Genomic DNA, 15281 nt, shown 5'->3' with positions numbered 1-15281 from the left:
TGCATTTGTTATGTTGCAATCTGGATGCCCTGAAATGCAAATTAGGCGGGGAGAGTATATGTTTATAGATTAAAAATGGATGGACGATGGAAGGATGCATTTTATTGCTCCTGGTAATATTTATTTATTTTATATTAAAATGAGCAAATTAATTAGTACAACTCATACAAGTGGACTGTGGTGGACTGAGAATCTGGATTTAAAGTAAAATTTTAATTTATCCAACTTTATAAAATAGAATACTAATATAGGGGGTTGATAGAGAGCAGTTTGGTGGAATGTTTAAGTTAGCTGACAAGGTGTTTTGTATTTTACATGTTTATATACATTTTTTTATATGTGCATGACAGGTTAATATAAAGCGGTTAAAGTACAAAAATTACATCTGAAATGAAAACTAAACATAGCGCTGAGATGCAAAAATAGAACAAAACACAATAACATAAAAAAAATCAATTAGAAATATATTAAAAATGTGCTACTGTTGAGCAGTCAAGTAAGAGTTAAGATTCAAATATTTATTTTTTTCCTTTTTCTACTGTCAAGGGCGTGCGCACTCCCGACAGACAGTGAACGCGAGTTTCGTGCGCGTACTCTTGTGAAGGCGACTGCGGTAGCGAACGAAAAAACAAGCAAGCCGAGCGGAGGAGACAAGACGGACACAGTTTACCTCCACATCACAAGATCATATTTTGGATCGGAAATTTCACACCCTGTCGGGTGGTGTTACCGTTATAGACGGCGGAGGATATCTACGGGCACAAACAATAGGGTGAGTTTGAATAGTTCTTGATTATGAAGCCGGTCACAGTCGAAGGAATCAGGCGTTAGGTGGGGAAAATGACGATGTGGCTGTAATTTTTGCACCTCCTTTTTGTGTCTCAAAATGGCGGATAGGCCGTTAGGACTGGAGCAGCAGGTACCCTGTCAGCAGAGTTTATAATAGTGTTCAAATAAACAAATTTGGGGCATATGCAGCAATCTAAGTCGTAACCTGTTTAAGGTAATAGTAGCTAACCTAACTTTACTGCATATTGCCATTGTCAATAAGGTTAAGAGTTACCGTGCGAGCTAACTTTCTGCCGGGAGGCTAACTTTGCTAACGTTAACTTTAGCTAACATTAGCTAACGATAACCGGGTATAGGTAACAATAACGTACCGACAGACTCAGATGTCGTGTGATCCAATTAGGATACATTTGTGTATATTATGTATGTCATTGTCACCATGTTTTAAAGCTGTATTTGCCGTCTGCTAGACGCTAGTATTAGGCTTAGGCTGTAATTAGTTTGCAGTGTTTTTTTATTTGTTTTGTTTGTTTTTTGCCAACATCTTGGCTCTCAGCCTTTTTAAAACCACAACGACTTGGTAAAATGACGGTATCGTTGTTAGCGTACTGGTTGAATGATTGGCGACTTGTTTAAACATTAAATGGTGTATACATTTGGTTGAAAATCAGCGCAACTTCTGCAGATTCCAGCTGCTGCTACACACAGTGATTGCATTTTGAAAAGGCTTGAGGTGACACTCGTCATCTCGTTTGCTGGCATAAATGTTATTGTAATTGGACATCCGTTGTCCTGTGGCGGGTTGCTCCAATGACATGCCCTCTGAGTCATATTTCCTTTGCTGCTGATTGCTGTCATACTGTTGGTTGCTCGCTGATGGCCGCTGCCACGCTCAGCTGAAGCCCCCATAATTTGCGTCTGGTTGTGCTTCACGCTGCTTGTTGGCACCGTGTTTGAAAATCAGGGTGGAGCACATCGAGGCGATGTATTTGTGCGAATGCACAATATCACGTGTATGCCTGGTATTTTCTCTTGTTGTGTGGAATCGTGACTCGATGGTTTTATTTGGTAATTGCGAGCCTATTGCTCTTTCTCTGGAAAGAATCTAATTCATTGCTTAGGCAGTTCAAAAAGCTTTGCACAGTTTTTGACCAACCTGGATTAGGTATCGACTACAAAGCTTTTGCCAATACTTGGATGTGTTACTTTCTTAGCAATGCTTGTGTGGACTTCCCTGTGTTGATGAATGAAATGATGGGCAGTTGGTGAAATTGTTTTATTTGAAAACAGCATTCAACTTGACATTCTCCCTTGTCAGGTATGTGTATTTCCTCTTATTGCTAATTTGAAATTACTCAAGAGAAATGTGATTTTTAACAGCCAACATATCTGCAATTTTTGGGCTTTGGTTTAAACAGTTATAATATTTTCAGATGATGAATATCTTGTTGCTTTTGGTTGGTATTAGTGGATTGACTTGAAGCTACAGACTGTCAGATTTACAAAATTTAGTTCAACATTAGGTTTGATGTATGTGGAGTGTGTTGATATATGTCCCCATGCTGTGTCCTCCTAACCTTGGTCATTTTACTTTGAGGACACATGCAGTCTAGGACTCTGCTGATACAACTGGATCTTCTTCTTTGTTGATATCCCAAATATTTTAGGTTGGTCATGTCATCTCCATCTGTTCTGATTGAGTTAGTTTTATATGTGTTTCTTTTTTTTCATAATCTTGCCAGTTTAACATTGATTAGTGTGCACTTTCATACTACATTCCAAATGGTTTTTTTAGGTGACCTAAGTTGTAGCTGCAGTCACATTGTCAGATTGTTATGGTGGAAATCTCAGGCTGTAGTTGGTCATGAGATTGTTACAAAAGCTATCTCTTAACCTGTCTCATCTGCCTCATAGAATTGCTGTTTAAGAGTAATGAAAAATGTTTTCACCTTCATTTAGATAGGTCAAATTATATATGGAATTGTTCCAGTTTATAGTTTTAAGATTTGATCTCAGTTTTGCACATTTTGCAAACAAACAAAAAAAAAATTGGCTGTTGGTGTCAGAAAATAAAATGCATAGAAGCTTACTGTGTAAAAAAGCTGTAAAGCCGCCAGGATCCTAAATGAAAAGTGGCTGTGCCAAATTAACTGTATGAATGTGGTGCTGGACCATCTTGTCAGGAGCAGGAGGTTGCACTTTGAACTGTGCCAAAGTTAAATCGGGAGGTTGTACGTTACTTATAATAATAATAATAATAATAATAATAATAATAATAATGAATCTTACTGCTTTGCAAAATGTTAAGTTTTATTTTCGTGTTTGAGCCTTAAATCTCTTTCATAGTTCATAGTTGAATAGAATTTTGAGACTGATACTTTTTTGAATTACATTTCGGTTTGATAAACAGTTAAACAACATCTTACAATAATTTTGATTTATTTGATTTGAGTCTTTAGTGAAAGTTATACCTTATTAATTATCCATATTTCCCAATGCTCAAAGTTCCCTGTTTCGACAATATTTCTAGTAGAGTTTTCAAATGGCATATTGATGTGTTGGCAGATGTCTTCACAGACATTTTCTGTCCTTTTTGCTGTCTGTTGTCCCCACATGCCTCAAGAAAACAACAATAATCCTGGTTCCAAAGAGGTAGAATGTGAGTTGTCTAAACGACTATTGCACCAACCTCCACCATCATGAAGTGCTTTAAAAGGCTAGTCACAGCTCACATGACATCATCTCTGCCAGCTACACACGACCCGCTATAGTTTGCCTACAGGCCAAACAGGTCCACAGATGATGCTGTGGCATTCACACTAAACATTACCCTCTCTCACCTGGACCAAAGAAACAGTTATGTGCAGATGCTGTTGTGGACTTCAGTTCTTTCAACTCTATACTTGTTACGAAGCTCAGAGACACTACCTCCACACTGACTCTGAACAGTGGAACCCCCCAGGGCTGTTTCCTCAGCCACCTCCTTTTCTGTCTGTTCAGTTATGACTGTACCTCCATGCACAGCTCTGTAACAACCATCAAGTTTGCCAACGACACGACCATCATCGACTGCATCACCAACAATAATGTAGCAGCCTACAGAAAGGAGGTTGCAGTACTTTCTTCATGGTGCTTCTGCTCAACGTCAGCAAGAATAAAGAGATGATTGTGGTCATCATCCAGGATCTCAGCTTGTCATCCTGTACTGACATCATCGTCAGGTCAGCGAGACAATGGATTTTCTTCCTGTGGCAACTTAGTAGGTTTGTCATGGACACCAGGATACTGATGAACTTTATAGATGCACTGTTGAGAATATCCTGGCTGGGAACATTATGGCCTGGTACGCCGGCAGTACCATCCTCAAACGCAAAGCACTGTTGGTAAGTTGGTAAAGTCAGCTCAGCATATCACCAGGTTAGAGCTGCTATCATCCAGGACATTTACAACCAGTGAGGGAGAGTAGGTGGCTTGGTCAGATGAACTACAGTTTCTTCAACATTAAGCAGATGAATTAGTGTGTTATTTAGCTGGGAGACAGCAGGTTGATTTTGGGGAAGACTACAAACCTGTTTTGGCAGTGTTATGCTCTGGGCAACCTTGTTGTCTACCTGAAGGCAGCTTTGACCTGTAAGGACTTTGCTTTTTACATACTCTGCAACAACATAGAACTTTGTTCTTTTTCCTGAGGTGGCAAAAAAATAAAGTTTGTTTTGGTCTGGTAATTTCATACTTCATGAGAAACTTTGTCCGTGATGGGGTTTTGTGTAGTGTCCGTGTTTTTATGCAACATGTGTTGTATAGATTTTCGTACTTCCTCACTGCATCGACCAGCTGTTCCTTAAAATTATTGCATCAGTGGAAAAGCGGAAATGACATCTTTACGTTTAGTATTTTTTTGCATTCACCACACTTAACCATACTTCAGATTTCCAACAAACCACACAACTGTTGTCAGACTCCACACAAAAGCTAAGCTCTTTCTGGGTTATGTTTTGAGAACCAGCTGCAAACCTAAAGTAAGACTTAAAGTATTACCAGAAAAAAAAGGAAAATGCACAGGTTTTCAGATAGGCCCTCTTTATCTTGTGTCAACCCATTCATTTTTATGGTTGTGGCAGCTTGATAGCAGATACCATATTACTTGTCTTCTCTAAGACAACAGTAAAACAGAAGTTGACCTTCCAGACAGCTTACCTTTCACTCATCTGACTGCTTATTACCTTCTTGCTGCCAATAGCAACTGTCACTCACCCTACTAAGGACAGCATTGACACACATTTTGGATGAATGATGACATGTCTGACAGTATGGCTTGAGGATGTAACACTGCAGTTAATGAACCTTGGAGTTTGTTGATTGCTGTCTTAGGAATCTTAGTTCCCTGGGGAGTTAATATATTTTGTTTAAATAACTTTCTAACTTGCTAACATGCCAATTATAACCAACAAATGAGCAAACATTTCTAGTTTACATTTGGGATTTAGTTTAAATCATTAATTGTTTTTGGCAGAGTGAATGCTATCAAGAGATTCAAACATACCAGAGTTGAAAAGCCCTCCCCTATACATTGGAAAAATATGGCGTTATTAACTTTTTTTGCTGTCATTCATTTAATTAGCCCTACTAATAACCTACATAGAACCATTTACCTTTTGTCTTTTATTTTCTGCTTGGCATAATAAAGTATGTTAATTTAATAGGTCCTGCTCAGTGATGGAGCGTTAAACTGTCTGTACAGTTGTCTTCTGATATGAATATGGTATTTCTAACATTCAAATATGCAATCTAGTTGTTGGAAAGAGCATTCAGCCAACCAATAATTGTCTTTTTTTTTAGTGCTGGGCACGTTACCGCGTTAATCGCGCGTTAACACAATGCTTAATTAACGCCGTTAATTTTTTTAATCGCGCATTAATTCTTTTTTTTTTGCTGGCCGCTGGCTTTGATGACAGAAACATGGCGTCCATGTCTCCCTTTCCTGCTGCTGCGGTGCATCTGATGTGATCGGGAGAGAGCGGGTTTAGTAAAATAAAGAGATGTTTTCTGTCTGGAACAGGAAGAAAAAAAAAGAACCAACCTTTCTCTTTGTCAAAAAACATGCAGATGGACAGAACATCGTCATTTTTGGACTGGAAACTTTTTTATTTTTTTTAATAAATGCGGTTTTAATTTATGCAAGACAGCAAAGGTAAGACATGCTTTCTGCTTTTTACAAACGTGAAGCATAAATCGGGTCTTCTTCTGCCTCTGGTTCGGTGAATCTTGGTCATAGCGAGATGAAACTTCCAGCTGTGATATCTGTGAGATGTGAGCTTTCAGTAGAGGAGTCGTTTGTGAAAATGGTTTTACTGAGCTGGTAGCTGAGATTCTGGACTTTCTGTCGATACCACACATGTTTATAGTTACATCTACAGACCTGACGTTACACCCGGCACGAGATGTTAACCCCTTAACTCCCGGTAGCGGAGGTGGAAAATTAAAGTTTAGAGAAATTATAGGCCAGAAGCCTGGATAATGAAACACTGAAGGTGCATGGATGGAAGTTATTGTGCACATTGTGAATATTTCTCTCTCCTCACCATCTAGAAGCTGTGAGATTCTCATCCTGCTTTCTGTCTGTTCACCTGATGCTGATATTTATCACATATTGTTCCTTCTGTGTTTCGAAGGAAGCAGCTTCACAGCTTTAAATTCATCCTGCTGACTTTTTACCTTTTAGTTAGTAAATCCTGAACATTTCATCCTTCTTTGTCATAAATATTTGATTTTATAAATATATATGAAGAAATATTTTATCTGAAAATTGCTGCTAAACCTGTTTATGTGTTTAGTGCAGGGGTCTGCAACCTTTCCAATCCAAAGAGCCATTTTTCCCTCAGCCAGCTAAATAAAAATACTTTAGAGATGCAAATGTTACGAGACTTTTCAAAAAGGCAAGTTTATATATATTTTTTAATGAAGAGCCACCATAGGATGTTTGTTATTTTTGAAGAACCACATTTTTATTTCCATTTAGAAAAACATAAAACCTTTATAAAAAAAAAAGAGGAAAGACAGACTTTCTGCTAAGGAATGTAGATATTTGTGGAAAATGAAATATTTTAGCCACGTATTATGAGGCATTGTGGAAGGTCCAGAGAGACATCCAGAGAGAGATGTAGTGTTTGTAAACCAAAACTTACTGCATTTTCTTTTTATAGCTGTAGGCCTTTTTTTAAAGGAAAGAGACATTTTGCGCGTAACGATGCGATTAATCGCAGCATGTCATGCGATTAATCGCAATTAAAAATTTTAATCGTTGCCAAGCACTACTTTTTTTATATTTGAGGTTAATTTTAACATTTGTGGAAACACCCTTCACTATTTTCCAGCTTCCTTGATTTATTTATTTAATAACTGATTTATTTTTTTCAGGAAGTTAGAAGTTCTCCATGTTGGAGTCAAGGATAGCTCTTCCACAGCATAGTTAATGTAACATCACCAAGAGAAAATGAAGCTCTTCCAGATTCCAGCAGCTTTAGATGCTTGTTTCTGAAAGATGATGGCATGACTCCAGCAGAAATCCCAATCAGAGATGACAGTGGGTCTGTAGCTGTTTGCATAGCTGCTTTGGTTATGTTTTGTGATCAAATCCCAAAACATAATTATCACACAAGCATTAAGATTCTGCTGTAAATCAGGTGGTTTTTTTTTCTTTTGTTGTTTTTCCCTTTTTATTATTGCGGTCCAAAGGGGCGTTTTCCATACTCAGACATGGAAGCACTGCTTATTCAAAAAATGCTGCACTTTTACTTTCTTTGTTGTTTTGCTGGTGGTGTAATAGAAGTGGAAAGTTATGATGTTGTGCTTCCTGTTTTGTAACATTTTCATCAGATCGCTCCAATCTTTTATGTTATGTTTATGTTGACTTTAGATAGTCATTGGTTTGTCATGGATTCTGGGTACAGCAGCTTTGCCACCTTTTTGTGTTACACGTTGTTTTCTGATGTCCTTTCGTGTAACTTTCCATTTCTGGTTTAGCATTAGGATTATTTTAACTGAAACTGTGTGATATAATTTTGAAAAATGACAGTTATATCCTTTTTTGACTTCATAAAAGCTGCTTTAGTATAGATAAAATGGGCAGTAGGCGTGGTTCTTTACTATTTTTGGTTCTTGTTGCATTTTTAACTGGAGTTACACAAACATTTATCAGTGATTTGTTAAATACAGCATTTTAACAACAACTCATTAACAAATTGCATCTTACAAAGCCAGCACTATTACTATAAAGAGTTTGGTTATTTAGTTTCTGTTGTAGCACAAAGAAAAGCGGATCAATGGGAGAAAGTCTCATTATCATTATTAACCATCAATGGTCAGATTTATAGAGGCACCATGTCTGCAGCTTATTCCCCCTCAATCAACACACAGTATTAGCCTGATTCTGTGGCTGTGCAAATACCTTTTACAATTCTAAAGTCAAAATACTTTTTAAAAGGGTTTCTTAAGCATTAATGAATACTAACAATGACAGCAATGACAGCCGCCAGTAGCACAGAGAAAAATATTAATGAACAGCAGACTAATTTTCTTGTACTTCTCATAGCAATTTTACGCTCTTGACATAGTATGTGCCTTGAATGTCTATGAAATTTTGAAGCCATTTTTATCTCTACTGTCACTCCCTGTCATGATTCACACACAGTCAAGGATAGCCAAACTATTGAAACATTGTCAAGTGGCAAGATCAGGACCCAGAGGTTAGGTATGTGCTGTGCTAGGCTACTTTCTGTTTAGCAGGTTTCTACAATGACAATGTCGAATGAATGAATGAATAAATAAACGGATGGATAAATAAATGGATAAATGGAAACTATCTTACACTATTTATAACAGCTGGGCCATTTTTCTGCAGACAAACCCACGAGTGGCTTGGAGAAATATTCCCTGGTGATAATGTCACTACAGCATTATTGTTGTGTCTTGTTTATTTTTGTTTTGTTTACAATTATTTTTTCCTAAATTGCAGCTCTAATTGCTTTAATTGCAGGTGTTTGCAAATTTAATCGACTGTTTTTCAAACGTAGATCTCATGTTTAAGTTTTACATACAGTATGTGTAGAAGTGTGCTTTCCGGTGTTTTGTTGTTTGTTGCAGGTCAATAAAAGGAAAAGAAATAAATAACTAAACAAAAACATAATTAGCATGAGTATCGATACTTAAAGTGTAGATGCAGTAGCATCCCAGCTCTCATCTTCAGGAAGAGAAGATGTTCTTTTTCATCCATAACCAGCCTGAAAATGAATTGCGCAAAGCTGCTACTGACTGATCACACCCTTTTTACATATATTATTGCCTTTAAATGTTGACTGTAGACAAAAACATTAAAAAAGTTAAACTTTTTAAATGTTTTTTTTAATTAATTCATCTAGTTTTAAAAATAGATATTAACTGGTTTGTTCTATAGTTTCTATTGTTTCTTTTCGTCGCAGGTTTTGTGAAGATAAGGACATTTATTTAAACAAGTAAAACTACTAGTACTTGAAGTTTTTTTAGTTTTGTAGTTTTTTGCAGCACAGTGAGCAAACTGAGCAGTCTGCGCTGTTCGAGATTGTATGAAGACTATCTGCACAAATTAAGTGCAGACTTAGTTACGAAATAATGCATTTTTTTTTACATTGTTAATGTTATTTATTAATATATTTTTGTTTGTAGTGTAAGTTTTGTAATGTCTGTCTTTGATTTAAAAAAATATATATTTTCTTCCTTCTATAATATCAAATAGTATAGAGTATCAAGCACCATTCTTTGTATCTGTATTGACTTTGAAATTTTAGTGTTGTGACAACCTTAGGTGTGGAATAGATTTAATGAAGCTTGTATATGATTTAAAAAAAAGAAAAAAAAGAAAAAAGCAACACTTTCTCACAGCATTATTAGCTGCATCAAAATTTCTTGACATTTATTCTGCACCCGTAGTATTTATCAGTACTTCACACCAACTCAACTGTTGTTTTCATTTACTTGCAATAATGTTGTGCTTACAGTGGGGATCCAAAGTTTGGGCACCACGGTTAAAATTCATTGTAATGTGCAAAAAGAAGCCAAGGAAAGCAGGAAAAATCTCCAAAAGGCATCAAATGACAGATTAGACATTCTTATATGTAAAAAAAAAAAGTTAGATTTTATTTCTAAGACAACAGTAAAACAGAAGTTGACCTTCCAGACAGCTTACCTTTCACTCATCTGACTGCTTATTACCTTCTTGCTGCCAATAGCAACTGTCACTCACCCTACTAAGGACAGCATTGACACACATTTTGGATGAATGATGACATGTCTGACAGTATGGCTTGAAGATGTAACACATAGTTAATGAACCTTGGAGTTTGTTGATTGCTGTCTTAGCAATCTTAGTTCCTTGGGGAGTTAATATATTTTGTTTAAATAACTTTCTAACTTGCTAACATGCCAATTATAACCAACAAATGAGCAAACATTTCTAGTCTACATTTGGGATTTAGTTTAAATCATTAATTGTTTTTGGCAGAGTGAATGCTATCAAGAGATTCAAACATACCAGAGTTGAAAAGCCCTCCCCTATACATTGGAAAATTATGGCGTTATTTCCTTTTTTTGCTGTCATTCATTTAATTAGCCCTACTAATAACCTACATAGAGTCATTTAACTTTTGTCTTTTATTTTCTGCTTGGCATAATAAAGTATGTTAATTTAATAGGTCCTGCTCAGTGATGGAGCGTTAAACTGTCTGTACAGTTGTCTTCTGATATGAATATGGTATTTCTAACATTCAAATATGCAATCTAGTTGTTGGAAAGAGCATTCAGCCAACCAATAATTGTCTTTTTTTATATTTGAGGTTAATTTTAACATTTGTGGAAACACCCTTCACTATTTTCCTGCTTCCTTGATTTATTTATTTAATAACTGATTTATTTTTTTCAGGAAGTTAGAAGTTCTCCATGTTGCAGTCAAGGATAGCTCTTCCACAGCATAGTTAATGTAACATCACCAAGAGAAAATGAAGCTCTTCCAGATTCCAGCAGCTTTAGATGCTTGTTTCTGAAAGATGATGGCACGACTCCAGCAGAAATCCCAATCAGAGATGACAGTGGGTTATTATTAATTATTCCATCATTTACACTTTCCAAACAACAAAAAAACAAAAAATGGCATCTGCAAAAGTTTGGGCACCCTGCAGAGTTAGGCAGCTCTGTAAGTGATATCACAAGGAGATGGTGGAGTTGGAAGATTTTGTTAAGAACAAAAAAGTTTCGCAAGTCTGCTTGGCTGTGTCCTGTTTTTCATTTCTCTTGGCAACCTGGGACAAGAAGTACGTTACTCAGAATGTGGGTCAGCTCTTGTGTGTAATTGGACAGAGGCATTTGCTGCAAGAGCAGACAGGTGGGATGACAGATTATGATGGTGGATAGCATGAGTGAATGTAAATAAAACCACAAACAAACCCAGAAGCAACTGAACTAGCAGCTTCAAATGGAGAGGTTTGTGTTTTTACTATATGAAATGTCAGGTTTTTTTTTTTTTTTGTTTTTTTTTTGTTTTTTTTTAGATCTCCTATGTAGTGGATTATTATTATTATTTTTATTATTATTATTAAGGTTTATTATGAGGATTGTATTATCTTTCTGAAAGAAAATGGGGCTCAATGGTCTTTATTTTTCTGTTTTGGTTAGTTTTTTAACTAGGTCTGGGCGATATGCCTAAAACTGATATCCTGATATTTTTGGCTTTATCCCAATACACGATATACATCCTTGAAATCTCCTCTAAAACATTGTGTAAATATTAAATATTCAATGTTATCATGCATAAAAAGTTACCAGTAGGATTTAAGTAAGCTCAGAGAAATTAATCTTTATTGTGATTTTTTTTTCCCTTTCAACAAAGTTTTTACTATCAACCACCTGTGAAACGGACAAATATATCTGGTTCAAGATCAGCTCTTATTTAATAATAAGAGCAGCTGGAGGAGGAGAAGCAGGTGGAGGAGTTTCCTGCTCCAGTGTACTAAGAACTTAATTTCCATGGGGAAACAGTCAAGTTTCCTCGTCATTATCATAATTTCTGAGGTGTATTACTGGTTAAAAAAGACGTCTTGCATTCAGCTTCCATATCTTAACAATCATAAACTAGCTAGCTAGCTGCATACTCCTTTCCTGTCTGCCATGAAACACTTATGTGAGTGAGAGAAGCTGAACTATGAAGAAAATCACATGTAGATGCTTTAAACACTGCAGTGTCAGCAGTTTGTACTAGATTTCCACACAATAGACATTTTATATATCCCAGGTAAAACTTCTGTGGATACATTGAGTATATCCAATATATCCCCCAGCCCTATTTTTAGCCATTCAAACTTACTAACACCAAACACCATATGTGATAACCTTGAGCTATAAATGTTTTCTACCATACCTAGTCTTCATGTCATATGCCATGTACACCTGATACTGACTTCCCCTTACTCTCTGCTCTCCAGATGCATTGCAAACTTGGCTGGTGACTGGTCTGCTGGCTCTTCACTTCATTTGTCCTTGGAGTCAACTAGTTGGGGGGCAGATTCCTGCATTCCCCTCTCTGTCTGAGCCTTTGTTTGGACAAAACCAACCGGCTGCCACTGGGGTACGCAGCCCGTCCTCAACAGTGTTGCTTGGATCAGCACAGCTCATCTCCTGACTGAGGAGAGCGCAGCAGCTGCACAAGATTCACTTTTTACCTACTAAACCCTCCTGGCCCTGCCCACACTGCCCTGTCATCATGGTGCTGTCACAACGGCAAAGAGATGAACTGTAAGTTGGTTTTACATTTCATAATGTGGTTGAAATAGTATAATGCAAGATTTAAGCTAAACATTTATACACTGTGATTTCTTTGTTACAAACACGCTGCATTTCTGTCCACTACAACAACACACTTTTGATATTGTGTAAATTTTAAAGAATGGACATGGTTTGTTCATTTGAGTGCTGCATCTTACTTTCATTTTCATGATTGATTGGTTTGGAAAATATTGACCAGTTTCCATAAATCTATGATGTTATCAAACATATTTGATCAAAGCAACCCTTGAACATCCAATATATTTAATTTGACATCATAGTAAGATTAAGAAAATAGCAGATACTCACAAACGATGAGCTCAAACAGTTAATTTTTTCATGTTGAACGGCTAAACGGTCCAGCTAAAATGACATTATTTCTCTTATACTTTATTAGTGATGCATTTCTTTCGACAAAACAACTTGAAGTTGTTACCAGACAAAAAAGTACTTTGTCTAACAATTAGGAGTGGCATTTCTGTATGTTTGAGTCTAGAGAAGTGTTTTTCTTATGCTTAAAGAATATGCTTACATTTTTATCGTTGATATGTTTTGATCTTTCATCTACATGACCTAACCCTGAAACTGTGCTGTATTCATTCTTTACTTGATGTGACCTCAGTAGAAGCTTAGATGATTACCTTTTCAAAACAAAGTTTTCTTACAGTGTTCTTACATTTGCTCCTTGTTACTGATTCCCCACATATCCGAATTGTGGAATCAGCTGACAAAGAAATAAGATCTAGTGAGACAAACTAAAGGCCCATTTATGCTTTACGCAGAAGGCTGATACGCAGACGGATGGACAGGTTGCCCGTCTTCTGCACCGTTTATGTATGTAATTGGTGTGTAGAGATGGCGAGAGCTTTTGAAGAAAGGTTGTGTGAGTATGTTGGGCAGTTGCAACTCTATAGTGGTGCATTCCTGCAACAAAACTGTATCCGAAACTGATGTCAGAATGCAGGAGTGAACTCTGCACTCAGCACTGTCCACTAGTGGATGAATTGACTTCATGACTATGGCAACGAAAAAGACATATGAAGTATGAAGGGTGGCGACGTATGACAATGCTCAAACCTATTACGTTAGTAAGGGAGCATAATTGGGCCTGAAGGGAAAACAAAAAGCTGGGCCCTGTTGAGTCTACAGGCTTGGTAATTAATCCCTACGGTGGGTTATAAAAAGTTATGGCATTTCAATGTGCGATAAAGTGGTAGATGAGTTGATCTTGCTGGAATTTAGTCCTTATTAACCCACTTCTGGTTAAGAAGTAGGATAAAGAACTGTTTTTAAAAAGAAAATGGTATGTGTCTCTACTTCAGATGAGGTGACACTTGTTGACTATAAATTTCATCTGCTTTTAACTGTTTTAAAAAATGCAACAATGTTAACATGCCAGGCTCTCAACATTCCTGACATTGTTTAAGTAGATCTGTGGTTAGTGCCGGGTGGTATTGAGTATTGAGAGGCCTATTGGAATGCTAATGTTTCATGCCATTTGCTATTCAAAGGAAGCAGTGAGGATCCCCCACTTACTGCCCTCCATCCCCCAAAAGCCTCTTTTGTGTTGTGCAATACTGTCCCATAGCCTACACAAAACTGGTACAGGTCCACTTGAATCACATTCCAGCAACAGTTGTATTCCACCCACCGGAGATGTCACTTGGCTCAGTCAGTGATTTCATTGATTCGGCCATGAAGTGCTCCTTAGATCTCATTTCCTAACTGACAGTCTCGTTTTGTGAAGCCTGATGAAAACCCAGTGGCCCATTTTGAGTCAGACAAACAGGGAATAGGGGTAGTGACCTAAAGACTGCAAGCTACTTACACAATTATTTTCATTGACCTTGTCCTTTTTAGTCCTTCTTTTTTTGTAAGAATGTGTTCATCATTGGTCAGCACACAAATATATTTTATTAACCCTGCTGTCAGGCCTCTCCTTTATATTTTAAAAATTCATTTGACAGAAGCAATCAAATGTCTACATGGAGTAGTTTTGTTTCAACAACTTCAAGTTGATATTGTATGATTATTGCCAGTCATTTAATTCTTAATTTTGATTACATCCTAGGTTAGCTTTGCACTCATTATAACTTAATATTGTTTTAAATTATATCAGAATGAGGGAGAGTTTTCTCTTGGATGAATTGTCTCCTGATATGTTGAATTTGTAGAGGCTAGCCAAGTGGGCAGACAAGATGATTGCAACTTTTAAACAGGGAGATTGAGACTTCTAGATAAATTTGTTTTCTTCTGCATAAGAATGCTAAAGCATGCATATGCATCTTTTTCCTCATTTATTTATTTAGTATTTTTTTATAGCTTTAAGTGGTGTTTAAGGTGATATACTTTTATATTAACATTGCAAACAATCCAGAAAATTTGGAAAAACATACCAGCATAAAAAAGCAAAAATATACAAGCTAAGCAACAAGACAAATGATTATTGGCCAGCTCTTTGTCATGGAGTATACGGTCAGTATATACTGGAAAGATAATCTTTGTACCCCACACTGGATTTTGTCAGCACCACAGTCAGATGCTTTGTTTGTGCAGCATCTTCACAACAACTCTATTTTTGTCTGATTCATCCAATGAAAGCACATTTGTCTTTCTTTGTAGGGTCAGGGGACTTATCCCTGGCA

General features: G+C 36.8%; 1 protein-coding gene across 1 annotated transcript in view; it reads left to right on the top strand.

The window, feature by feature from the left end:
• Positions 1 to 586: 586 nt before the first annotated feature.
• The window catches only part of pafah1b1a (platelet-activating factor acetylhydrolase 1b, regulatory subunit 1a), a 39278-nt gene continuing 24583 nt past the window's right edge, over positions 587 to 15281 (top strand). Inside the window, exons 1-2 of the mRNA XM_041994555.1 lie at positions 587 to 772; positions 12297 to 12606. Of these exons, the coding sequence (XP_041850489.1) occupies positions 12575 to 12606 (32 nt within the window). The 5' untranslated portion in view covers positions 587 to 772; positions 12297 to 12574. The remainder of the gene's footprint in view (positions 773 to 12296; positions 12607 to 15281) is intronic.

Source organism: Melanotaenia boesemani, chromosome 9 (genome assembly GCF_017639745.1).
Source record: "Melanotaenia boesemani isolate fMelBoe1 chromosome 9, fMelBoe1.pri, whole genome shotgun sequence".
In the NCBI taxonomy this organism is placed as follows: Eukaryota; Metazoa; Chordata; class Actinopteri; order Atheriniformes; family Melanotaeniidae; genus Melanotaenia; species Melanotaenia boesemani.
Note: the sequence above shows the minus strand (reverse complement) of the source record. Positions and strands in the feature narration are given on the sequence as shown.